Below are 25,340 nucleotides of genomic sequence, written 5' to 3'. Positions count from 1 at the left end.
TCTCTCCCTCTCTATCTCTCTCTCTCTCTCTCTCTCTCTATAACAGCTGGTGCTAGCTGTCCTCCTCCTTCTTTCCCTTGTCATGTGACTCTCTCCTCTAAATCCTCTCCTCCTTCCCCCAGCAAAGCTAACTTAACCTGCCACCAACTCCTCCAACTTCGTATCGCAAACTCCAGAGAGAGAGAGAGAGAGAGAGAGAGAGAGAGACTCTAATTGTCTCAAGGATAAGTTCAATCATCAACTAGAAATGCAAGATGCTGTTGTTACATCATGTAGCCAACAACATTGCGTAGCGTTCGTTCTCAGCTCTCTCTGTAACGAGAGAGAGAGAGAGATATAAACACAGGGAGAAGAGAGAAGAGCAATGGCACAGCTACCTCCGAAGATCCCTAGCAACATGTCTCCAAACTGGCCCAACCTTGGCCACCATGCGATCCCTCCATCCTTCCTTCCGATCGCGCCGCCGCTCGCCCCGGGCTCTCAACCCTCCTGGGTCGATGAGTTCCTCGACTTCTCCTCCGCCAAGCGCGGCAACCACCGCCGCTCCGTTAGCGACTCCATCGCCTTCCTCGAGCACCCCCTCGAGGGCGAGGGCTCCGACTTCGACCGCTTCGACGACGACCAGCTCATGTCCATGTTCTCGGACGACGTGCCCCCGTCGTCCCTCTCGGGCGCCGTCCCGGCCTCCTCGTCGTCCACGCCCTCGGACCACAACAGCTTCAACGAGGATAAGCCGGCCGACCAGAAGGCCAAGAACGAGTCGGAGGAGGCGCAGAGCGCGTGCAAGGAGGAGCCGCAGGCGGTGGCTCAGCCGGCCACCGGGACGGAGACAATCGTGGATCCCAAGAGGGTGAAGAGGTAAACATTACGTACACCAACGCATGCAGCTCGTTGTGGCCGTTCCATTTCTGACGCATTGCCGCTGCATTATTTGCATCACATTAGGATCTTAGCGAACCGGCAATCGGCGCAGAGGTCGCGGGTGAGGAAGCTTCAGTACATTTCGGAGCTCGAACGCAGCGTGACGACGTTGCAGGTAACCTTCGTTCTCAGAATCCTCTGTTCAAAACAAGAATGTGACGATGCTGGAGCAATTCTAGGTTTTTCTCTTCTAACCATTTTGTTCGTATACTCGATCCGGCGGTGCCAAAACGAAGACCGAAGTATCGGCATTGTCTCCTCGAGTCGCCTTCCTCGATCACCAGCGATCGCTGCTGACGTTGGGCAATAGCCACCTGAAGCAACGCATTGCGGCATTGGCGCAGGACAAGATATTTAAGGACGGTAAGCTCTTGCTTATTCTTGGACATTAATATGATGAGAATTAAGCCTATTTACGCACAGCTGCTTCTGTGCTTGTTGTTCTACATAGAAGAACATATGGTGATCATTACAATGACGGTGGATCTACCATTCAAATTGTTTATAGCGTAAACTTCAAGATCAGACTGCATACATGTTTCCACTTGGTAATTATATTAAATGTAACCCTAACCCTAGGTGATTATATTAACTGTAACACAAGGAAAGCTACTAAAAAGCCTTAACCATTGTAAAGCTGTTGTTGGTTTGCATTCATAATGTTCTCAAGTGGATGAGGTTTTACGTGATGCTGTAGCACACCAGGAGGCACTAAAGAAGGAGATCGAGAGACTCAGACAAGTCTATCACCAGCAAAACCTAAAGAAAATGGCACCGCCCACATCGGAACCAGCCGTGAGCACAGAAAAAGAGCTGCTTAGCTGATGCAGCGCAGGCCATCATGCATGGCAGCAGGAGAATGCTCGTCCATTCACTGCAGTGATCCTGGTAGTGTTCATCGATTTGGAGCCCCAGAAGAAAAAGCCTCTGTGATTTTGGTGGTTCTGCAGGATCTTTTTCTTTCTTTCTTTTGGTGCATTTCATTCGATTCAAAGAACAAAAACAGGATGAAAGTTAAAACAATGAAAGCCTTTGGATGTTGAAGCTGCAAGCGTGGAGGCCTGTGAAGCATTTGATGTATAATTGAACATTGTTGATAAGCTAATTCCATGTTGTGAATGTATGCTGTTGTTTACGCTTTCGATTGCTGAATCTGCTGATGATATCCAGATAATGAAGTGACAAACCAAGCCAAACAAATAAGTGTATGAACTTTGTTTCTTTCTCTTATTTGTTCACCTCCATCAATAATTATTGATGAAAACTTTGTTGGGCTGCTGCTTGCCTCCATCATCTTCAAAAGCTCATTATTTTTTCCTCTGTAAATTCTGAGAAGGAGAGTAAAACATCATGAGATAGATATATATATATACATCACTAGTTCTATAATCTAGCTATATCAAATATTTATAATCAAGAAAAACATACACAAAGTTGATATTCACAGGTTAAGAAGAACAAAAAAAATTCAAATTTTGTGCACACCAAACGAACCTCCTCCTCATAGGCTTCATGTGGAATGCACTAAGAGATTCCAATCTATCTATCCATGACATGCCCTTTCCATTTGGACTTTGTTATTGCATGGAACTGTGGCCTCACCTTGCTGCATGTGCATTTTGGGGAACAGAACATGGATCTTCTTAGCTGGCTGCACTTGCCAGGGAAGAAGGAAGGATTCCTCTCACCATTAGACACTTCCCATTGTTTTAATGCACGTAATCTGGATGCAGAAAGCAACCCTTCTTTTAGATACAAATGCAGCAAAGTTGGAGGCTTGTTTTACTGAGAAGATGTATAAAGTAAGCACAAGAAAAAAGAGAATTATGACACCTTTTCATTTGTAAGTGGCAAAATCTTCATACCAAAAAATAATAATAATTGAGAGAATCAACACTAAAATAAAGACTCCGAAATAAAAAAAAAATAAATTAAATTTCTTACTGAATAAAAATAAATTATAAGCTCGTCTGAGTTATCATCTATCTTTTCACATATAAAATCAGAAGAATTTTCATGGCTGATACGGGCCGGCCCATTAATAGCCACTGTTATATGAAAATGACAGGCCGGTCCATCAACAGTTCAAACATTATAGTCCGCTACTGCTGATTACAATTCGATTAATGCTGATAGAAAAGGAATCATCTCTAAAATTAATGGAAATGCACTCCTTCCCATAATAATAATAATAATAACATCACCCATTTCCATCGTTATGAGATTGGTGCGGTGAGATAAGATCTGCCGCTCGTGTCTGCGGATTCATATTTATTACTTTCTAATATTTTATTCTTTTGTTAAAATACCAAACCCGTTGACTATTTGAATAACAACGGGTGTGATTCGCTCTAAATTAGTCAAACAAATATTTTGACTTTGTATAAAAATATGTATCTTCAAAGTCTGTGATCTTCGTAACTATTTGATTAAATTTAAGTTTAGCAGCATCTCCGCATCTTTGCACAACCTAAAAATTTGCATATAGGTCATTGTTGCATTCGATCTTACTTATTATTCATTGTAACTCTAATTTATATCAATGCTTATAATACATTAATATGATACAAAAACAATTAGATGTACTAAATTTATGGTTTGCAGTGGCTACTGCAGAGGATATATATATATATATATATATATATTCCAACTTTACAACGTCAAATCTTTTGTTTTGAAACTTTATAAGGATATATAAAACTAATATTAATATTTATTTCCACAGGTGTTTTTCTCTGCGGAGGTGTAAGTGAGATACTTATAGCGATGAGCATTTATTCCCACAAGGAAGTGTATTGCTCTACGGAGGTATCCCCACTGTAGTACAAAGTAGGGTGATCTCTTGCTTCGCCATAACCCACCATCCCAACCTGCTCATCGATGTACTCGTCCAAATACCAATCAACCATGTCACTGCATGGAGCTTCGATGGCCGCCGACTCAGTCGCCGCCCAGAAGCCATGGCTCCCGAGACCTGAGAGAACGTCGTCCAGTCTGCAGTCTTCGAACTCCTCCTGGTGACGGACTGACTCCAGCAGCATGTCCTCACCGCTGCTACCTATTACCGGGCCGGCGGCCGAGATCTCGGCTGCTAACCCGAGCTTATTGTCGTCATCGCCGTCTTCTCCACGTTGCTCATCCAACAGCTCCATGAGAAGGGCGCCATCGAGCTCTGTCAGCACATCCAAGCCCTCATCATCCCACAACTTATCATCGGCAGCTGCTTCCATACTGGCAGAAGGATCACCAAGGATAGATGAGGAAATGATGATGACTCCACGACCAGCCCTCCGGTGCCATATATAATGGTGAGCAGGTAGGGTTTCCAACGCAAGCATCATGGGTAACTTCCCACTGACATGGCTAAAGCGACGTGCACCTAACTCGGTAGCCATCTTCCATGTGGAGAGATGATGGATGAAGAGCCTAATTCATCAACCCGACCGGCTTTTCCAGCACAGCTCAGTATCGAGTGGGTCTGGAAACGCATGTGACAGGGGCGGCAAGCATCACGAGGCACAGGAATAAATTAGCCGGTGGGACACCGCAAATAGACAATGGAATGGAAGGCATGCAGGCAGTGGCACTGGCTTCATAATTATTTGACCGAGTCAAAGATTCAGAAATCATATAAGAAAAACCCAAAGAGCTGTCAAGAGAGTGATGCAAGCTTAGTGAGTGATGTGGGTGATGTTTGATGAATCAGTCGGATTCCTATCACCAAGTAAACAGCGGTGAGTAACACCACCATGGTGATCAAGAGAAACACCGGTTTACATGGGAGCTTTTCCATGGAGTGAGTCAATTTGCTTGAGGTGTGTCTGCACACAGAAGCACGTGATGATGTTGGGAGGGTGGGTAGAAGCTGAGGACGCTTCCCAATGGCATGTCCTTGGCGGCAACGAGGGATCGATGAGACGTGAACCCACCAACCCATTCCTCGCCCATCATGGAGTCTTCATCACAAGCAGCTCAGCTACCTGTCGTACTTGCGGAGTTTTGAGTGGCTGCAGTCGTTTCATCAATGGAGATGTACGAGTCCCACTATAGAGTTGCACTATGTTTCTGTCGCTGTAGACCCGGGCTTGGATCCGCATGGGAAGAACCTTTAATGAGCAATTTCAACTGCAGATCTGGAAGAGAAGTTCCATTTAGCATGAACTACAAGACAAAGTCAGATCATGTCTTCTTCCTGTAAGGAAAACCAATCAGTATTGCCGACAGAGTGGTTGGTTCTTTTAGTAGCTTTCGTCCTATGAAATAGGACCTCACTTTAAGATTGTAGATCCAAATGAGCTGTAGACACAGTTTGAGTAGTAATCTTTGGGAGAGAATCCAACATCTAAAAACCAAGCAGTGTGAGAGGAGCACCAAAGGATAGATAACATGGAATATTTGTATGTCAAAGGACGGAGAATGTTGTCTTCGGAGGCAAAAGAGTAAACTACTGCACTTCAATGTTCTTAATTTGCTTGACCGGTCCTTTTCGCTCAATATTTGGCATCAATAATTTCTTTAAGTTGTCCTCCTGCTGCGAAAATTTACTTGTAGTTATCATTGAGCAGCTGAAGTGTTTCTTTTCATCAAATAAGATCCACATAATGGTTGATAAAACGTCACACAATTCGAGCCATTATTAGTCATGATGGGTTGGATTCTAATTGTCCATCTCGAGTAGAAAGCAAGGAGTCAACCAAATCCTTTCTTTTGAATTTGTCTATGGCATAGGTTTAGACAGCACCACAGACAAATCGAAGGTCAAGGATCTATAGGGTGGTTGGTACGATTACAAGGATGCATTTGCCGAGTAATGTCAAAGAGAAAACCTCAAAAGAAAGAAAGTGAGATTTCTTCGGATGCATTATTATCCGACACTGAATCTTCTAAATTTATTAGATATCAAAGAGTTTTTTCTCGAGCACATCCTTAGTATAGGTTTACAGGATCGTTTAACGTGGTAGATTAGATTCAAACCACATTAACGTGTTAGATAATCAAAATCTATCTATCTTAACAATTCTATATGTTATTTTGATTAAGGGGAGATATAGTGACGCAGTATATCTGCGGTTGGACAAAGATCATTGCCACTTCAAGCTAGTATGATTCATTATATATATTAGAGACTAAACTATAAGAGCACGAATGAATGGATATGCATGACAAAAGTACATATTCTTATCGAATTGGGTCTATGAAGGTTGTTTGTACCAAATCTTCCGAATTGATCTATAAAGCATAACACCTTGGACAATATTGAGTTACTTCATCAAAAGAAAACATTTTTCTCTCGTCTTTTAATTTATCGTGTTATTTTGTCGAGGAAAATCCTCTATTTTGTTGAGGAAAATTCTTTCTCCTAATCTGTATAAATAGGAGAGAGACATGTTAATGTATTTAAGCTTTTTCACTTCTTCAATAAAACTTCTTAAATATTTTTTTTTAATAATTATTCTTATCTTCTATTATTTTCATCATGGTATCAGAGTAGTGAAAAAAGTGAAGTTTCGCTCTTGCCTTCGGCCAGCGACCAACACCGTTGAGAAAAGCAAAGCTTCGCCCTTGCCTTCGACCAGCGACCAACGCCGCTGTAGCCAAAATTTCTAAGAGGCTCCATGGTCAATCCTCATCTTCCTCACCGCGATCTGTCAACAATCGATGGACTTAAGGAGAACGAAGGACGGACTTAAGGGGAACGAAAGGAACGCCTATGCTCTTACAACAAACAATCTAGCTATGCTTGATTTTTTCTTATGTTTTTTTTATTAATATTTATTTTCTATTATGAGGAGGTCCCTTGATAAAAAGGAATTTTGATGTTTCCAACGTCAAGCCAATAGCATATACCATCTCAATTGTATGTCAGTAGATTCGGTGCTTTCGTTCTGATACCTTCAGAATCTTGCACAGACTTTGTTACGTCAAGGAAAGCTTCTATTCTGGAGTTGAGCAAGCACAATCGAGATAGAATATGAAACGATCGGTGCACATTTCTTGCTTTACGCTTGGTGCTAATTATTGAAGGCACTCGAGTTTATAGCAAACACTTGGTGGGGTGGCAGATTTGACCGGCAAGGTATTTGCTTTTGGTGCACTATTCCATGGTTGCAGAGATGCCCAGAGACACGGATTCCTCCCCAAGGACTCTTCATCCCATGAGGTTGACAGGTTAGATGATATGCCAGGAAAGAATTGGCCATGGAGAAAGTGAGATATTCCTGCAGTTCATATCATCTTTTTTAGCTTATAAATCCGATCCACACCGGACTGAATCGATAGTGTACTCAACACAGTGTTTTACCACTGTGTGCTGATAACTCCATGACAAAGATGTTGATGATAAAAGAATAATAAAGTGAACCACCAATAAGATGCTTACCTGGTTCGATTCTTCCATGTCTTTCGTAAGCCACAGAGGCAGAGAGAATTCTTAGGATGCTTGGGATTGGGCTTTGTTTAGGACCTCCGAAGCCCAAATTAAGAAGTTGGCCTACAGGCCGGGCTCGATTGGGCCTTTTCAGCCTGTAAAAGACGATGCATCACGGCGTTCTAATTGGCAAACAAGACTGTTCCCACTTAATTCGTCATAATTCCATGCATAACGATTTTATTTTATGTTTAAAAATTGTTGGGAAAAACCTGTTAAAGTGAAATAATTTTTTTCCCTCTTTGTGTATCAAAATATGTTCCTTATCAAAATACCAACTTGATATCAAAATGTAAATATCAACCAGCACAGTATAAACAATAGAACAATTAATCAATCACACTAAATCTTTTAACGTGGAAAACCAATATGAGAAAAATCACGGGACCGTAGTCCACCTCAAACTTTCACTATAAATAATAATAATAACAGGTTTACGGTAAATCTTCTTTAGAATAACTAGAGGATCATAATAACATCAAGAACATAGATCTTGGCTCTAGCATATCATCATATAGGATGGATCTCCTCAAAAGAGAATTCTAGGTATCATAAAGTGGGTATATCAGGAAAGTATCTCAAAGAGAGTAAACTATAGATAACACCATTGGGATTGTAGAGTTTGCTGTAAGGATTCTCCATATAAAATTTGGATTAAAATTAACAACGTTTGGCCACCGATCGTCGGTCACAGCACATACAAAAAAAACTTTCCTCTATGGTGTTTTACTCTATCTCACATCTTTCTCTTTTAATTGCTGATTTGAGCTCAATAAGCCTAATTGTCCGACCTAACAAAAATAACATGTAACCTTCGTGTTTTCATTATAAATGTATCCAAAAGAAATACTCAATTCATTCATAATATAATATTTAGGTCCATTAATGTTTCATGATTATCTATTTTATTCCATGCAACAGTAAATTTCGAGCCATGCATGGTTTGATCGGATGAACAACCAATCAGTTTGGTTTAGTCGGGTCGGATCGGGTGACTTATGTCATAAAAGTACTAGGTAGGTAATACACGTGATGGCAACACGTCTTTTCTCGACAAGTTGATTTTGATGGTTAAATCATGCCTCGTAAGCCAACTCTAACCCAACCCGACCCGAGTTAAGATTTCCCAAATATAGGTCCCAGAAATCTAACTCAATCATCGTGTTGTCGTGTCGGGTTTGGCAGCTTTGTGCCGCCCCACTAAAGGCACAACCTAGTGCTCCCAGAGAGAATATAATTGCTAGATTTGACCAGCAAGAACACGTTTACCTAACTTTCATCAGGACACAATCCAGCTTAAATCTAGGCATGGATTGTGTGGTTCGAACGAAATGGTGTGCTAATACCATCCGGGAAAGAGCAGACAAGAAGAGTAGGAGTTGGCGTAGAGAGAAAGGGGACTGGGCAAGAGAATTGTGAACCCGAAGGCCTTGAACCTTCCATCTCTTTCTCTTGTGCCTTGAGATGGGTCTCGAGGGAGACAGCAGCACGATGGGGTGTGAATCCTTCCGAGACTTCTCTATCCTTCGTTGTGGATACCTCCACCTCCCACTTCCCTGCAGCCTTGACAAGACCACACCAGGGCAAACCAAGCATATGAAAGGAATGGAATGTGTGGCTACGAGAGAGAGAGAGAGAGAGAGAGAGAGAGAGAGCGATGGTGGCATCAGAGTAAGATTTATTGAGATAATAAATATTTATATAGATTAAAAGAGAATTTTTTTTAATCATGTGTTCAAATCATGAATATATATCTTGATGATTAATCTTTAAATTATATATTAATTGAGGATTAGAATATTTAATAAATATAAAATTATTATTTTTATATTTGTCTCTATTATGATTTTTTATCATGTCTCTATCAGGATGTCAGTTTTGGACCGATATAGTTGAAATATCTTACGAGCGAGTAACTTTATTTGGGAGTCAATTAGTTGATCAAAAGTATGAATGTGAGAAATATGTAATTAATGTTTGATAACTTAATATCTAACAAAGTGAAAGTCGATGATAATATCTTTCGTTCGAGAGTACGAACATCGAATTAGAAATAGATAGATGACATCTATATTATCATAGTATATTATATGAGTGAATTAGGAGATAATGCCAAGTTCATGTAGCAAAGTGGCGACCCAACCAAGTTCTACAACTATGGTGGTAATGGCTTAGTATTCAGCTTTAATATTGGATATTGTGATTGTATTCTATTTTTTGGAACTCTGACGAAGATAATATAAGCTGATGTAGATATTATATCATCAATGTTGTCTACCAATAAGCAACGACGAAGGCATGAAGATGAAATGATGAGTGTTTACAAAGTTCATGATTGAGAGTCCCTTTAAGACATCATATGATATATTTTAGTGCAGACTAATGCATAGTGGAGGGTCGATGCATAAATTATGATAATTTATTGATTATAAATGAAATGTTTAAACGTATAAAAGATAAGTACTATAAATAAGCAAGTACTTATCTTTATAGTACTTATCGGTGCTATGTGGGATCCTTATTAGAGCTATTATTATATATTTTGAGTAACTTAGTGGTGGAGAGTGGGGTAATAACTTTTTTGATATTATGCATATTTGTCTATGATAATAAGTTTTGAATGTGCTTCTCTTAAAATAGGAAAAGTCCAAAAGATATATGTGTTTCTTCAGCTCCTAGAAAATAATTTAAGGTTCGTAGGTCTTTGATGGAGAATCGATTTACCAATTACTTAAGGAATTGTTTGATCTCTATGAAATTATTACTTGTAATGATAATGTCATTCATATATACCGGTAGATATATAATACATCTCTTTTATTATTGTAGGAATAAAAATGTATCAGTTTTGAGTTACAAAGTCGACTAACATAAAAAAAGAGTCGAGTTCGATATACTAGGCTCTTGTAGCTTGACAAAGTATATAAATAGTTTTTCATAATTTACAAATATGATTTAAATATTAAGAGTGGATGAAGCTAAGAGATTGCTATATAAAGACATCTTTAGTTAAGGTTCCTATAAAAAAGTATTATTAATATCTAGTTGATGTACATGCTAACTTTGATTGATAGCAAAACTCAGAATGAGTTGAATTATTATTGGTTTAAAAATTGGACTAAAGATCTTTGTAAAATCAACACAATTGTTGGTGAAACGCTTTAGCTACTAAACATGTTTTGTATCTGACAATAGATCTATCTAGGTTTCGTTTAATTCGAAAGATCCATTTACACCTGATAATATTTTGTACGAGGTGAGATATTATAAGATTCCATGTAACATTATGGAGAAAAGACATCATATTTCTCACACATGACTTTACATTAGTGTGAAGATATTTGGACTTGGGTGATACTTGTGGGTTCAGTAGGGACAAATGGAAAGCTTACGGTAATGTAGAGATTAAAGATTTGACGTAGTTTGAAGATATCATTTTTAAACCATATTGTCATGTGATGTCTAAGTTTGGTGATGCTATTTAGTCGTGTTAAAGGTATAAAAATTAGTGAAGAATTAGTAATATATACTTAATCAAGCTAACTAGTGACATATACCTAATCAAGTTGATGCATTTTGGTGTCACTTGATCAAGAAAAGGACAAAAATATCATTTATAATATCGAGTGTAATGTTTTATTATGCATTATAGAGTGACTTGGTGGATATGTAGATGAAGAAATTGTAGAAGAGGCGATGTATTGTTGAATTGAAGAAATAAGAGAGTATAAGTCTAGAGAAGAATTATTGGTTGGTATGATGAGAGATACGTTTGAGGGGGGTTTGAGGTGTACTTATATGAACCAAGTGATATATAATTATTATAGTAGCTCGTATTTTGAATGAGCAATATTTTGAAAAGGAAAGATAGACTCAACAAAAATAATATGACATGATACAAATACTATTTGAGTTTAAGGATCATAGTACTGAAAAATATTATGTTCAAGGGATTACTTGATAAAGATGCAAGGCTTGAATCCTAGTGTTAGCTTGTAACAAGCATATGACCATAGCCAAGGATAATATAAATAATCACATACTTTGAGTTTTTGAAAGTTTGAGGTTTTGTAAAATAGTTTTTCAAATGATGACTGATGTTGTAAAATTGGGGTAATCATGCGGTTAATGATGTAGATAGTAGTATAAAAGATTATTTGAGTTTAAGGATCATAGCATTGAAAAACATTGAAAAATATTATGTTCAAGGGAGTACTCGATGAAGATGCAAGGCTTGGATCTTAGTGTTAACTTGTGAGAAGCATATAAGTATAGCCGAGGATAACATAAAATATCAAATACTTTGAGTTTTTGAAGGTTTAAAGTTTATGAAATATTTTTTCAAATGATGACTAGTGTTGTAGGATTAGGGTAAACATATAGTTAATGATTATACTATAGTGTAAAAGACTGCTGACCAAAAGATTAGTGATATGGAGGATTGGTGTAAAAGAGTGAAATCAATTTCAAATATATAATGATACTTTCGTTCGATAGAGCCAACTAGTTGAGGTATGTGCAATAGTGATTTGAGATGTTGTACATCATATGATGAGAGTAGTAAACTATTTTAATTGTATATTAATTTTTTTTATCACCTTTCTAAAACAAGTAAAGACTATAGTGACTTTGGATTTATATTTGAGAGGATAGAACCATGTATATTTAGTTATGATTGATAGGATAGACTAATGTATATTTAGTGAAGTAATCTAAAAAATATAATAAAATCTAAAATTATCAAAGACGTTCCAAAAGAATTTTATGTGATTTGGAGCAAGAATTTTAAGTTATAATTCTATTTGATTTGAAAGTTAAAAGGGAATAATGAGAAATTAGCTATTGTTGAATAAAAGATAATAGATAACCAAAGCGATGATGCTACACATCTATTAGAAAAACAACTAAAACAAGAGTAATTGGTTGAGTGATTTGTGAAGTTGATGGTCACATGTAGATATTATCTTTTTTTTTTTTTTGTCTCGGACTAAGGATACCTCGATGCTCAAATCCTCTACAAGAAAAGAGTCAAGAAAGAACTAAATAGAGGTATTATTTTATTTACAGAATTGAGAGATATAAATAAAATTTTTTTTTATATAAGATGTACAAAAAATATCATCAAGTATAAAAGTATTTGTGTGTGAATTAAGTATCGTGGAACTAGTATGAGTGATAGAGGTTTCATTATAATCACCAATAATGATGTCTACATTGTGTCCATAGTTAGGTGCAGATAGATAAAATCTATAGATCATAAGTGATATGATGGGAAGTGTTGGAAAATCTTGGGGCGACATTACATGCGCAATGGAATAACAGAAAAAAAAAATCCTAGATTTCCACAAAAAAGGTTTCATCATCGTGTGAAGATTAATGCGTAAAAACTCGTGAAACCGAAAACTACACAGATAAGAAACTTTAACGGTGATTCATACATTAGGGGCTATGAAGATGCTCCTCACATCGCTACCCAAATCTCCACACGCCCCAAATAAGGGCTGTTGGCTGAGGAGAAGAAGGGGAGAAGAGAATAAGAGGTGACAACCAAAAATGGGTTTAACTTATGGTCCTTTGGTTCCCTAATATATATAGAGATCCTTTGTCAACTTAACCCTAATGGATCCTGCCATTTTGGGTAATGGATCTACATCCAACTACCAAGCCTCTTAGATTAGTGGATTTATACTAAATAATCTCTCACTGGCTCTTATTGGATCTCATCTATATGATCCAGTAATTCATGGGTTTATTGGATATCCAACAATATAGGGGCTCCAACGGATATCTCATATCCGAACATCTACTTATCGCAGCACCCTACCATATATGTGTGACTCTCTAGGCCCAATATCGAGCTGGCCGTGAGTCATACCTATCAAAACTTTTTTTAACTTAGTGAATTATTATTTTTATAATAATTCACTCGACTCATCGAACAAACGAATTAGGCTACTACGCTGCAGTCCCTAAATAATACAGGGAAATCCAATCCATTAGACCTGTTTGTCCTTAGTTACCATGTACTTATAGTCTCTCATCAATCTAATATCTTAGAGACCGTATATCAGGCATAGTATTGTCAAGCCCGTACGATTTTTACTCGAGTCTCGCTCTAATCAAATTCTCTCGAAAAACGCTTTCTCTCTTAATCCGAATGACCCTAGCTAGGGATTTGCCTAAGCAAGAACATATAAGATATTTCTCTCATTACGCCGAGAATGGATGATCCTCTATCGACACTCAATTGCCCTCGTAAGGTTAGTTGTCACTCCTGATGACCAACTGTGCTAGATTTGAAACTTTCATACCTATAAGTTTGGTATCAAAGAGTGGAGTACTCATACAAGATATCCTTGGTGTCTCAAGTCTAAGGATCATATACATAACTAGGACGACGAAATCACTATCTGACAACGAGGTAGCATCAACTATTAAACATTTCGTAAGCGGATTAATTAGTGAACTCATTCTCCAATGAGCACCTACACTACATCCCTAGTGTCCCCATACGAGCAACGGGACATTGAGTAACCTATGACCGGGATTATTTAGGGTCTATGTTTAAAGACGAATCAGCCTCATTATCGTGATCTCATCACAATCCGATTCTCAATGCATAGATCCATGGATAGCATAATACATGCAACAAACAATATAAAGTGAGAAAAATATCAAATAAATAATAAGAAAAAGAGTATGTATTATGTCACACGTGTCATCATTCACATGATTGGTTTGCATGACACCTATGACTAGTAGAAAGCACCAGAGTTAACCATAGTAGGCTTAGGTCGAGATCGATAAACTTTTATTATATCCGATTTTACCACAAAGCTAACATATGACTTTTTATTAATTGTTGTTGTTAGGATGCCAGAACTATTCATAGTTATAGTGATTATTATTGAAGTTATTTCCTAAGTTATTTGAGTTAAAGAACTATTGATAGTTATACTAATTATTATTGAAGTTATTTCCTAAGTTATTTGAGTTAAAGTTGCCATTCAAGATGCCATTTACTAATTATTATTGTTAGGATGTCAGAACTATTGATAGTTATAGTGATTATTCTTGAAGTTATTTTCCAAGTTATTTGAGTTAAAGTTGCCATTATAATTGGAGAGTTGATAGTGTAACGAAGGATGATGACTTTGTGTGTTACCCATGTGCCTAGGAGACATCTTGCTCAATCAGTTCATGTTGCTTTGATTATTCTTTCTTTAGATTTTAATTGAATTGATGTGTGATAGTTGGTCTTGTCTTTCTCTCTTCTTATTTCAGATATGTTTTATGATAAATTAACTTATCATATAGTTCTTTGAATGACATTGGTGGGTCACGTGCTTAAATTGTTATCACCAATTCTTTATATTCTGAGGCTATTAAGGATATGAACAATGACTTCTTTTAGGGGATGATATATTAAAGTTAAGTCACCTATAATAACTTTTAGATTTTGCATATAATAAGTAACATTATTTTACTCTTATATTATTTTTTTCATAGTAAATAAAAGACTCGAGTACATTATTTTACTCTTATATTATTTTTTTCATAGTAAATAAAAGACTCGAGTACGAGAACGATTGACGAAGGTGGTTTGTGACTTAGACAATGCATATGCTATAGTACTATATGAAGAGATTAGTGATGCTATGAGCCAATAATCAAAGCTTGAATGACTTACAAAATAGATGTAATCATAATTTATGATTAGGATTTATTATTAACATTAGTTCTCATAGCATTTGAATATATTTGGATGAATAATTGAGGGAGCCATCAATGTGGCCCAGTTGATCATATCGGATGAGAAGGTTGGTGAACTGTGTTTGTCATGATGTATAATTATCATCCTTAGATAACTTGAAAGAAAGAAGAGTGGCTGCATTAATGAATCTGAGCCTAGTAGATCGAGAAGAACTATTATTTTTGGATGAAATAATAATTGAAATGTGAGAGGAAGAAGACATATTTGATGATGAGTGATGTCACCTTCTGATAAATTTCAATCAGATTTAGAATGGTTCATATATGATGAATGAGGTGGAATAAATCTAAAGTAGCTTAGATCTAGAAGAGATCAAATAGATCAGATCTGATAAAGTAGTGGTCTTTGTTGTCTATCTTCTAATCTGATCAGATTTTATGAGGTGGAACAGATCTAGATGAGGAGGCACCAGTTGATGTGGAAAGACCAACAACCTAGGCTTCGATAATGTGCAATGAAGAAGGAACCCGTCTACCATTCTCGATTTGAGAGGACGACAATGGGATATGATGTTAACGAGGAAGATCGAAGATGCAATGAAGGAAAATGACGAGGCAGTGGCAAGAAGTCCTATTGTCGTGTGAGATGCAATAATATTCGACATATCTATTATGGAGGAGAGTCATGATGATCAGATCGAGGTCGACCTCTGGTGAGATATTGCTATGATCGCTAAGCAAAACAAAGACCACATAGTAGAACTTGGCATATCCAGCTTATGAGGAAGACCGTCAACGTGTGAAGGAGATCGTCAGGGCAGAACAACGAAGAACAGATATGAGCAGAGACCATCGACGTGAAGAGCAGGTTGTAACCAGCTCCGAGTGCTGGTCGTGGACACTAGCAATGGTCACGGTGGCCAAGAGAAGAATAAGAGAGGGGAGGAAAGGAAGGAAGGCACTCTTAAAGTGAAACAAACAATATGATCGTATACTACTAGGAAACAAAAAATACTTTATGCATTGCAGTTGGGTGTTTCAGTGAGACTTTCTCTGCTAAGTAGTGGATGTTGAAACATCTATACAAATACATGTTTCACGGACCTTCGTTACGATTCTATAAGTAGTGAGACACCTCTGCAACACTTGTTAGCATGCGTTAGCTAGATTTCAACCTTACGTAGTCCCAAAACATCCATCTAAAAAGGTAAAGAGTTAGTCGAAGAGGCAAATGACATACAAAATATTATCGTCTTCCAAATGGTGCAATAATTGATTGCAACAAGAACTTAATTCGGCAGCTGCAGTTTCAAAATGGCAGAAAGTCCCCGGATGTCACAAGCCTAGCCTTGCTACTTACAATCATACAACGGAGAAGGATGACAACGAACAAAAGATGAACTGTCACAACGACAAAGGTGAGTGACGAGGGTGATTTCGCCATGATCACCGGTCGTCTGCCGCCGCACGTTTATCGACAAGAGAAATGTCCTGTTCCTCGATCAAGCGAAACATGCACCCACTATAGATGTGACCTTAAACCTGACGATGTACCGGAGTTAGTGGTATCCCTTCAATTATTGCACGAGTTAACCAAAATAAGGTTTCCCATGGAATGGAAGGTGGATGGGAATAGCTCGGCAAATTATTGTAGATATGGTAGGACCACCTTAAGTCATAGGTCAACTCCCCCTCCTCCTTCCCCCCCAGCTTACTTCCAAAATGACTAGAAGGTGGAAAGAGAACCTCAATTAGATGCACCCTGTTATTTACTTGTGCGACTGCTGGTTGCAGTCCTCTCCCACAGCTAGCAAAGAGAACACAGCTTCTCGGCGCCCGGAGAGTCGAATCTCACTCCTCTGCCTAATCCTTGAAGAAGTGGAGAGTACAGTCTCCATTGGCTCCAGAGAGAGGGAACAGTCACGTTGGACTCTTACAACACGACGGCCGTCCACCATGGACGGGTTCGCTCCATAATGCAGTGGTGAATAGGACTCGTAGCATATGGTTCCAATGTGGCATTTTGACAAGCAGGTGGTACTCTACTTCAACTTGGCAACACGGACCACTTGATGTCCTGGTCGTCGTGGTACGACGACGTCGACGCCATTCTGAACCGAGTCCGGCACGGCAGGAGTCGAGCCGACTCGGAGTTGGGAAATCTTGAAACTTTCCTGGGGCTCAAACAGTAATCTCACCGACACAAGCTAATCTTGAGCCTGAAGATTTTGAGTGGAGGTCAACTATGCAGTCATATCCACAGATTAGACATTGAAAACGATAAAATTCATAGACATGGAGAGCATGGATTAGATATAAAAAGAAGTAGATGAACCAAAACCATCCGTTTTAGGTACGGCAAAGCTTGGACGAGTCCCTTAGGTACCTTTGTTAACATGAACCGATGCTGTAGAAAGATGCATGGCGTAGGAAGCCATCAACCAAAAGGAAGGGGATTTTACGATGCTTCGAGATGATATATATGACTTGTACCTAAAGGGGAACACTGGAACATTGATATGACTTGTATGCACAAAGATGACTTGTCCTCCAGATGCATTCTTTGACCATCACACCTTTCGGGTGTACATGCAACTTGGAACAAGATAAAATCTCTCTCTCATCGTATGGGTGGTACTAAGTTGTGTTTTTTCTGACTACATAGTGCATTTAAAGTTCTTATGGATTGCATGACAAATATCCACTCTACTGTTGTGTTTTTATCAATATTTCACTTTCTGAAAAGAAATCACTTCATTCAATGACTAATCAACAATACATATCTATCATGCTCCAAAAGATCCCTAGGTAAGTTAGTACCAGCAAGCATATGATCGTTCCTCTTACATATCATGTTCCAAAAGATCCTTAGGTCAATCAGACCACTTCCACTTGTTCCAACAAAAATTGCAAGCTTATGAGTGTTCTATCTTAGTTATCACTCACTAGGAAAAGACAAACGATTAAGGATGCAAGAGGATGACAATATGGAACATCTATTTCAGAAAGAAAAAGAGAGGGAATGAATTTTACTGCGAAGCTAAGAGAAGTATTCATACCCGAACATCCACAGGGAAACAAACGGTCCATCTCTGGAGACGGTCATGGCGGTCCCAAAAGTTGCAGCCCAGTCGGATGCCGACGACAATGATCCATGGTAAACCATACTCAGAAATATCATGTGGTAGGCACATGGATACCATTTTCTTCGACATAAATAATCTGTGTGATAGAATCTCCTTCCACAGCAGGAGTTTAAACATGAAGGTGGTTGGCCGTCATCCCAAGCCACAACAGTCTTTGCCATGAGTAGTGTGCTGTTTAGGTGTTGGGTAGTCATCACAATAATTGTTTCCGTGATGTTATTCCTTGCAACAAATCCGGCACTTGTCGCATGCAGGTGTTTGCATCACTTAATACCATAATCTAGTGCGATCAACACTCAATCCTCTTGCGTAGATGACCAAGCTTTCCATGTCATTCATGATCTAGTCCAATCAACAGTCTTCAACAGATGATTTCCTTTATCCAGTTTGGGGGATGGGAAATCCACTAGATCAATCCCACTCATCAAGCTGGTGAGAGGTGACAAAATGTTTGGGTGCTGATTCACTCCACAGAAACATCAGAAATCTTGGAAAGTGATCTATGTCAACTCCCACCTGCCACCATGGGACGAGGGGTAGGCATGATCTCCTTGTGAGCAGCACATGAATGGTTTGCGGTTTGTGAGAGAGCCACGCAGGATGAGGGAGATTGGTTGCTTGAATGATCAACCACTCGATACCAGCATGGTGAACGGTCCTCGCTACAACACCTCTGCAAAGCTAAAATGCTAAAGAGACTGTCAAAGATTGCTGATGAATAGTGTTGTACTCCTGCGAAATATAAAAAGAAAGGACTGTTAGTTGATGGTAGTGATATTCCACTTTAGTTCTTATAAGCATCGCGTAACTGTGATGTTAACAGTAGATGACCTAAACAATGAAACTAATGGTCCAGCATCTCACTGATATGTAAAAGAAAGGAACTCACGAGCTGCAACATTCATTAGAGACAATATTAGATAGCTATGATAAGGATGAACCAGTCCTTTGGGTCGACATAATCATGAAATATCACACCAATATCTGCAGGTGCGGATATAAAAATCCATGTCACAGTACCAAGGAATATCGAGGCATGATATAGTTGCACCTCCAATTTTCCAAGAGGACCACCAAACATCAGGACTCCAGGGGAAAGCCATACTTTGTTGGTCCACCTTGACCGATGTCCTGCCTGCCTTTGCCTATCCACCAAGTTCCAATGCTAAGACAACAACCAAATAATTAATGATGGTGCATCTTTTTCATATAGAATATAAGAACATGCTACGGCACCAAAACGTGGCTGATGAAAGACAACAGAGATTAAGAGAATGTTTCATGATCAATCATCCCCAGCTAATACATTGCACAAGATGAAGCTGACAGTGGATAATGCGGAATAACAGCGGATTACTAGTCACCGACGTAACAACAGCCTTCTTACCTCAGTTGAGATGAGGTAACTGGGGTGCCATGTAGAACTCACAAGCTACACTGTGTCAAATGTCATGGTACATCTCAAAAAGCAACCACAAAGAGCTAAAGGAGAGTCTTGCCACCGTATTCGTCTCACACCAAAAATGAAGGAGAAAACAATAACACCAATCTACAAATCTCGATCAGGTTATGCAGTATCCATTTGAATGATAACAGAAGCACTAATGAAGCAGTGGGCTAATCCTTAGGCCATAGAACCTTTCAATTATGTGGACCAATTCACTTTGAGGGACCATGAGATGGGACATGAGAGGTGAGCTAACCAAAGAATGGAAGATATCCCAAATTATTGTACAGAGCATCGGGGACTCGAGCTATTTAGTGATGGAGGTTAAAAATAAAAGAACCAACCAACCAATATGTGGATCAGGTTCCAGACCTATGGCATTTAAGATGTTCTTTCCCCTAGCTTCTTTGTCCAGTGAGGGGAAGACAGAAGGGAACATAAGCTGTTAATATGGTAAAAGCTCTAAGGTGCCGTATCCTGTGTGCTCAGTCAGTACAGAGAACTCAAATGTCGCATTTGAATGCTGTAAACCCTCGGCTCTTCCTGATAACCATGACAACCTTAGCAACAGACCCTGTGACAAAGAGGTGATGTCCCATTCTTCCTCTGCATCAATCATTGAGTCATGACACCCACCACGAAGTTTGACATCTGAGTTATTCTACATTATGCAGACATTCATCATGGATGGATAGATAGATCTTCACAAAGATCAGACCACATGGTTTTCATTGAGCAACAGTTCATCCAAAAGGGCTGGGATTGAAGTTCTGTGATAACCATCTGCCGACATAGTACATGGCTTCACAAAGTTAAGTGGCACTTGTAACCCTTTTGAGTTGCCACATAATCTGACTTGATCTTCGAATTACTGTTTTATGATACATGAACTGAATTGCTACTTCTCACAATGTCACAAATTCCAAGGCCAACACTAGAAATATAATAGAACTTTGCTAGATTACTGCCATCAGAATGCAATGTCATAGTGCCAAGAAGAACAATATGGTTCAGGGAAAACTTATGAAGCTCACTGTGAAGAGAGAAAATGAAGTTTTTATGTCATGACCATCGATCAGGATTAGACGAATAGCTCTTCTGAGCATCTTGGAACATTCATAGACTAGACATGCATCACCAGATGTGGTGCCATGAACATCTTCTGGCAAGTTTCAGGAAACTCAAAAATGGTGAGTGAGTTACAAGAAAATGAAGTCTTTCTGTTGTGACCATCCATCACGATAAGCTGAATACCTCTACTGAGAGTTGGTGCAATCTAAACTAAACATGCATCATTGTAAAATGTGGTGCCACGTCCATCTTCTGACATGTTTCAGAAACTCTAAAATGATGTAATTCCTCAAAATTAACTCCAAAGCGACTTAACATCACAAGGCCTCAATATGGTATGACGTTTCATGAAGAGTCGCTTCAAATCAACAATTTACATGGACATTCTAAAATTACATCCACCACAAACATGTAAGTAGAGTTTCCACCACCACATAACTTGTATCTTTCACATAAAGCCTCCATCCATTGTTTCAAGAAAATTAATGTTCTGACGTCAATTCAAAACACAATCTGTGGTTTTTCTTGCCCCTAATGATTAAATTCAAGTAAATTCCTGATGCCTTTTCCCTCTCATGACCTTTATCTTTATTCATCCCCTTGCTTTGCATTTACCAACCAGCCCATAATATAGAGGGCAACAGACAGACAGCAAGTTTCACTTTGTTATATATACAACCACTCCCATCACCACTGAAATATCAATCAGACTACAAAAGCATCATAGTGCAGCCATGCTATTCTCTTGCACAAACTACTTTCAGCACTTCTGCAGCGATGGCTTCCAATTGGGAAACGGGGCATACAGTCCACACAGTGATCTTTTGCCATCACTTGGGGCAACAATAAACAATACAATTAAGCTCAGGAAACACATTGTTTCGCCATATGATCCTCGTTACAGGTATACCAACTCAACAGCCTCTTTGTTTCTAACATTTACATTTTGTAGAATCAGGCAGTTTATTTTCTTCCATTTTCACCAATCACTTTCAGATTGTGGGAGATGTTTCTGATACTCCTGGTTCTCTACTCAGCCTGGATCTGCCCATTTGAGTTTGCATTTCTAAGATACCTGCCAAGCACAATCTTTCTTGTGGACAACATAGTCAATAGTTTTTTTGCAATTGACATTGTACTTACCTTCTTTGTTGCTTTCATCGACCACAAATCCTATCTCCTTGTTGATGATCCAAAAAGAATAGCGATCAGGTTAGCATTTTAACTATTACTTGTCTTCTATTTCTTTGAAAGTACTAATATTTACTTCACTATAGTGTCTAAATTCTATGTGAATCATGTATGACGTGAAGCTTAGATGCTGTTTGAGCTTCATACAATCTGACTTCACAGGTACCTGTCCACATGGTTCATGTTTGATGTATGTTCGACATTTCCCTTTCAAACAATCAGCTTCTTCTTCAATAGACATGGTAATAGCCTTGGCTTTAAACTTCTAAGTATGCTTAGGCTGTGGCGGCTGCATCGTGTCAGTTCCCTGTTTGCTAGGTCTGTTTCTCCTCCCATTCTGCAGTATATATATCACCAATAAAAGAACAAATATTATTTTGATAATTTTTCTTTCCTCAGACTTGAGAAGGATATTCGGTTGAATTATTTCTGGACACGGTGCACAAAGCTTTTCTCTGTAAGCTTCTTATTCAGTGTGTTGCCTCAAACAACTCCACAAGTTCTCAGTACAATAACTTTTTGTACTACAGGTGACTCTTTTCACGGTTCACTGTTCTGGATGCTTTAACTATATGATTGCCGATAGATACCCTGACCCAGGAAGAACCTGGATCGGTGCAGTGATACCAAACTTCAGGGAAGATAGCCTGTGGAGCAGATATGTAACATCGATATACTGGTCAATTACAACACTAACAACTACGGGTTATGGTGATTTGCATGCTGAAAACACAAGAGAAATGCTATTTGATATTTTCTACATGTTCTTCAATCTGGGTTTGACAGCTTACCTCATTGGAAATATGACGAACCTTGTTGTCCATGGGACAAGTCGCACAAAAAGCTTTGTATGTCCTATCTCCTCCAAGTTTGTTATAGCTGTCTTATTTTGCGTCAGCTACCCTATACCTGCTTATTTACTAGAATAAGCATAAATATCATAGCATGCATCACCAGTACTTGCAAGATACTGTAAAAAGTCCATAACCCAGAACATAAAGTGTGTCGTTTTTAATCATCTGGTTGCACAAGTCATTCTAGAGAACTAGTCTAATAAAAAAGATTTTCTGTTTCTTAAATCTATTTCATTGATAGGATCAATTGAAATGCATGATCACTTTGGCAAAGGGTTAAGAGAACTATTGAAATAGCTTGAAGAATATATACCAGAACTATTCAACAGAGGATTTGGATTTCATATTCTGTTAGTAAGTGTTCATTATGATCTTCAGAGGGACACCATTCACGCTGCTTCTGAATTTGCATCAAGAAATAAGCTACCAAAACACATAGGGGAACAGATGCTATCTCACATATGCTTAAGATTCAAGACAGAGGAACTCAAACAGCAAGAGACTCTTGATGGTCTCCCAAAGGCCATTCGCTCAAGCATAGCTGAATGTCTATTCTTTCCCATTGTTCGAAGAGTATATCTTTTCCAGGAGGTCTCCTACAATCTCATTTTTCAACTGGTGAGGCTTACAATCCCAAGTGATCAATTACAACCTAGGCAGGTTGAATTTATGCATTGTGCTGATAAGACCATTGTGAAACTAATAGGTGACAGAAATGCAAGCGGAGTATTTTCCACCAAAAGAAGATGTGATACTTCAGAATGAAGCCCCAACAGATCTATATATAGTAGTATCGGGAACAGTGGTTAGTACAATTTCGTCTCTTTTGCATTCTTTGCTTAAGCCTGTCGTGAAGATATTTGAATCAATTCCTCCCATAAATAGGACTAATTTTTGCTTGACATCTTGTCTGTAGGAGATGAGAACACATGTGGATGGGGTTGACAAGGTAAGACTCATAGAACGAGTACCGATAGCACATTAGGATGTCCAATGTTGACAATATCAAGTGTGACCACATACCAATTTCAGGTTCATGAGAGGGTAACTGCAGGGGAAGTATTTGGGGAGATAGGAGTTCTCTGTCACATACCACAGCCATTCACCATAAGAACCATTGAACTTGCACAAATTCTCAGGCTGAGCAGGTCTGTATTTTTCAGCACTATTCGAGAAAGCAAACAGGATGCAACTATTGTCATGAGAAATCTTTTCCAGGTATATTCAAGAATCACCCAGAACAGTTTAACTAAATATAGAACATGATTTAGCATTTTTGGCATTTGTAGGAGTTGATGTTTCTCTATTTTAAATCTTATAGAAGTTAAGGCTACATGCAAGGTTATATCCCGGAGTACAGCAAAATGACCCAGGAGCACTCCTCAAAGAATGGTTTGACATAGGACCAACGAACATGAACGGGAACCATGCTCAAGATGGAGTTAATAATCAAGTTCAGAACCTACATGCACTAGAACAGATGGATGGAGGAAACTTGCTATCTGAGGCAGAAAATAACAAGGATATCAGCATTGTTGATGAACTTCCAATTGGTCAGGCCAATCCAAAAGTAGACCATGCTGATCAACAAACTGGGTTCCCTACATGGGGAGGACACAACAAAACCAACAACATTCCACTCAAACAAGCAGAAGCAGTTGACAAAGCTGATAGTATCAGGTGGAGACAAAAAGACAAACATGAGAAATATGACAATGAGGGTGCATTTGAGCTTTTATCAAGTATTGGACACAGGAAAAGCTTCCTTGGAGAACATGAACTAGAATCTGTTGACATGATAGCATCTGAAAATGGAATTAACTTTAAGAGCCATGGCAGCAGGGAAAGGAATTCCTGGTATCATTATCCAAATATTAATCAAATGTTGATAACTTCTTATTTACAAAGTGGCAGCCATGTTTCAGAGAACAATATCATGAAACTATCTAGCAAAAGAGTGACCATTCAAATGTACTCTCAAAAGGAAAATCCAGCAAGACAGCCAACTGCAAAGATGATAAAATTACCTGGCACAATGGAGGAGCTCCTAAGAATTGGTGGTGAGTATTCTGACCTAATTTTTAACAACAGCAAAAAAAAAAGAAGAAAAATATGCAAGTGCTACTGGACAATTATAGGCTAGTATTAATTTTCTAACTTAAATAATCTATGAAGACAAAGAAGAATAAAAATACGCTTCAAAGTGTAAGTCAGAAATAGTTCATGTGTTACATTTTTCATTGCTGTAATCAGGGTCTTGCAAAAAGTTGCAGGTGAGAAGTTTGTGGGACATCATCCTACAAAAGTGATCAACCAAGAGAAAGCAGAAATTGATGATATTAGTGTAGTTCGTGATGGGGATCATTTATATTTCCTAGAGATTTAGGAGTAATAGCAAGACTGTCAGAAAGGTTATGACCCATTTAAGATTCAACGCAAAGGCATTGTTCCCACACACTTAAAGATGTAAAGTTGAGCAATGTTTATGATAAATGCCAGACTATGTCACAATTTCCAACTAAATTATCTTTGCTTGTAATAACTAAATGAATAGTTGCTATTAGACTATA

General features: G+C 38.6%; 2 protein-coding genes and 1 long non-coding RNA gene across 8 annotated transcripts; 2 read left to right on the top strand and 1 right to left on the bottom strand.

Annotated features, from left to right (window-relative positions):
- Positions 1 to 2,044, top strand: LOC135615476 (basic leucine zipper 2-like). Of its 2 annotated transcripts, none has more exons than XM_065114022.1 (4): positions 1 to 858; positions 946 to 1,036; positions 1,158 to 1,284; positions 1,627 to 2,044. In XM_065114022.1, exons 1-4 carry the CDS (start codon positions 365 to 367, stop codon positions 1,740 to 1,742), a joined length of 828 nt encoding a protein of 275 aa, XP_064970094.1. In that variant the 5' UTR covers positions 1 to 364; the 3' UTR covers positions 1,743 to 2,044. The 2 variants fall into 2 exon arrangements, with proteins under 2 accessions (XP_064970094.1, XP_064970093.1); XM_065114021.1 differs by having other exon boundaries at positions 1,619 to 2,044.
- A 4,868-nt stretch (positions 2,045 to 6,912) lies between these two features.
- Positions 6,913 to 23,153, bottom strand: LOC135615475 (uncharacterized). Of its 3 annotated transcripts, XR_010488032.1 has the most exons (5): positions 22,708 to 23,153; positions 19,097 to 22,563; positions 18,121 to 18,939; positions 7,301 to 7,443; positions 6,913 to 7,139 (listed from the first exon to the last, which is right to left on the bottom strand). It is a non-coding gene; the product is annotated as an uncharacterized LOC135615475 (long non-coding RNA). The 3 variants fall into 3 exon arrangements; XR_010488031.1 differs by lacking the exons at positions 6,913 to 7,139; positions 7,301 to 7,443 and adding an exon at positions 16,334 to 17,280 and having other exon boundaries at positions 17,448 to 18,939; XR_010488030.1 differs by lacking the exons at positions 6,913 to 7,139; positions 7,301 to 7,443 and adding an exon at positions 16,334 to 17,280.
- On the top strand, positions 21,460 to 25,340 carry LOC135580890 (potassium channel KAT3-like). Of its 3 annotated transcripts, none has more exons than XM_065114019.1 (11): positions 21,460 to 21,629; positions 21,722 to 21,937; positions 22,079 to 22,234; positions 22,316 to 22,373; positions 22,447 to 22,764; positions 23,149 to 23,388; positions 23,477 to 23,575; positions 23,687 to 23,719; positions 23,803 to 23,988; positions 24,092 to 24,830; positions 25,044 to 25,340. In XM_065114019.1, exons 1-11 carry the CDS (start codon positions 21,460 to 21,462, stop codon positions 25,154 to 25,156), a joined length of 2,328 nt encoding a protein of 775 aa, XP_064970091.1. In that variant the 3' UTR covers positions 25,157 to 25,340. The 3 variants fall into 3 exon arrangements, with proteins under 3 accessions (XP_064970091.1, XP_064970090.1, XP_064970092.1); XM_065114018.1 differs by having other exon boundaries at positions 25,038 to 25,293; XM_065114020.1 differs by having other exon boundaries at positions 22,316 to 22,446; positions 22,538 to 22,764; positions 25,038 to 25,293.

The sequence above is a fragment of the Musa acuminata genome, chromosome BXJ2-6 (genome assembly GCF_036884655.1).
Source record: "Musa acuminata AAA Group cultivar baxijiao chromosome BXJ2-6, Cavendish_Baxijiao_AAA, whole genome shotgun sequence".
Lineage (NCBI taxonomy): Eukaryota > Viridiplantae > Streptophyta > Magnoliopsida > Zingiberales > Musaceae > Musa > Musa acuminata.
Note: the sequence above shows the minus strand (reverse complement) of the source record. Positions and strands in the feature narration are given on the sequence as shown.

Excerpts from the sequence above, each read along its gene's own strand:
- LOC135615476 (XM_065114021.1), top strand. The coding sequence starts at position 365 with ATGGCACAGCTACCTCCGAAGATCCCTAGCAACATGTCTCCAAACTGG. Across the intron at positions 859-945 it reads GATCCCAAGAGGGTGAAGAG|GATCTTAGCGAACCGGCAAT; the intron begins GTAAACATTACG and ends GCATCACATTAG. Across the intron at positions 1,285-1,618 it reads GGACAAGATATTTAAGGACG|CACACCAGGAGGCACTAAAG; the intron begins GTAAGCTCTTGC and ends GTGATGCTGTAG.
- LOC135580890 (XM_065114018.1), top strand. The coding sequence starts at position 21,460 with ATGCTATTCTCTTGCACAAACTACTTTCAGCACTTCTGCAGCGATGGC. Across the intron at positions 22,765-23,148 it reads CAAGTCGCACAAAAAGCTTT|AGGGACACCATTCACGCTGC; the intron begins GTATGTCCTATC and ends TATGATCTTCAG. Across the intron at positions 24,831-25,037 it reads GGAGCTCCTAAGAATTGGTG|TTGCAGGTGAGAAGTTTGTG; the intron begins GTGAGTATTCTG and ends TCTTGCAAAAAG.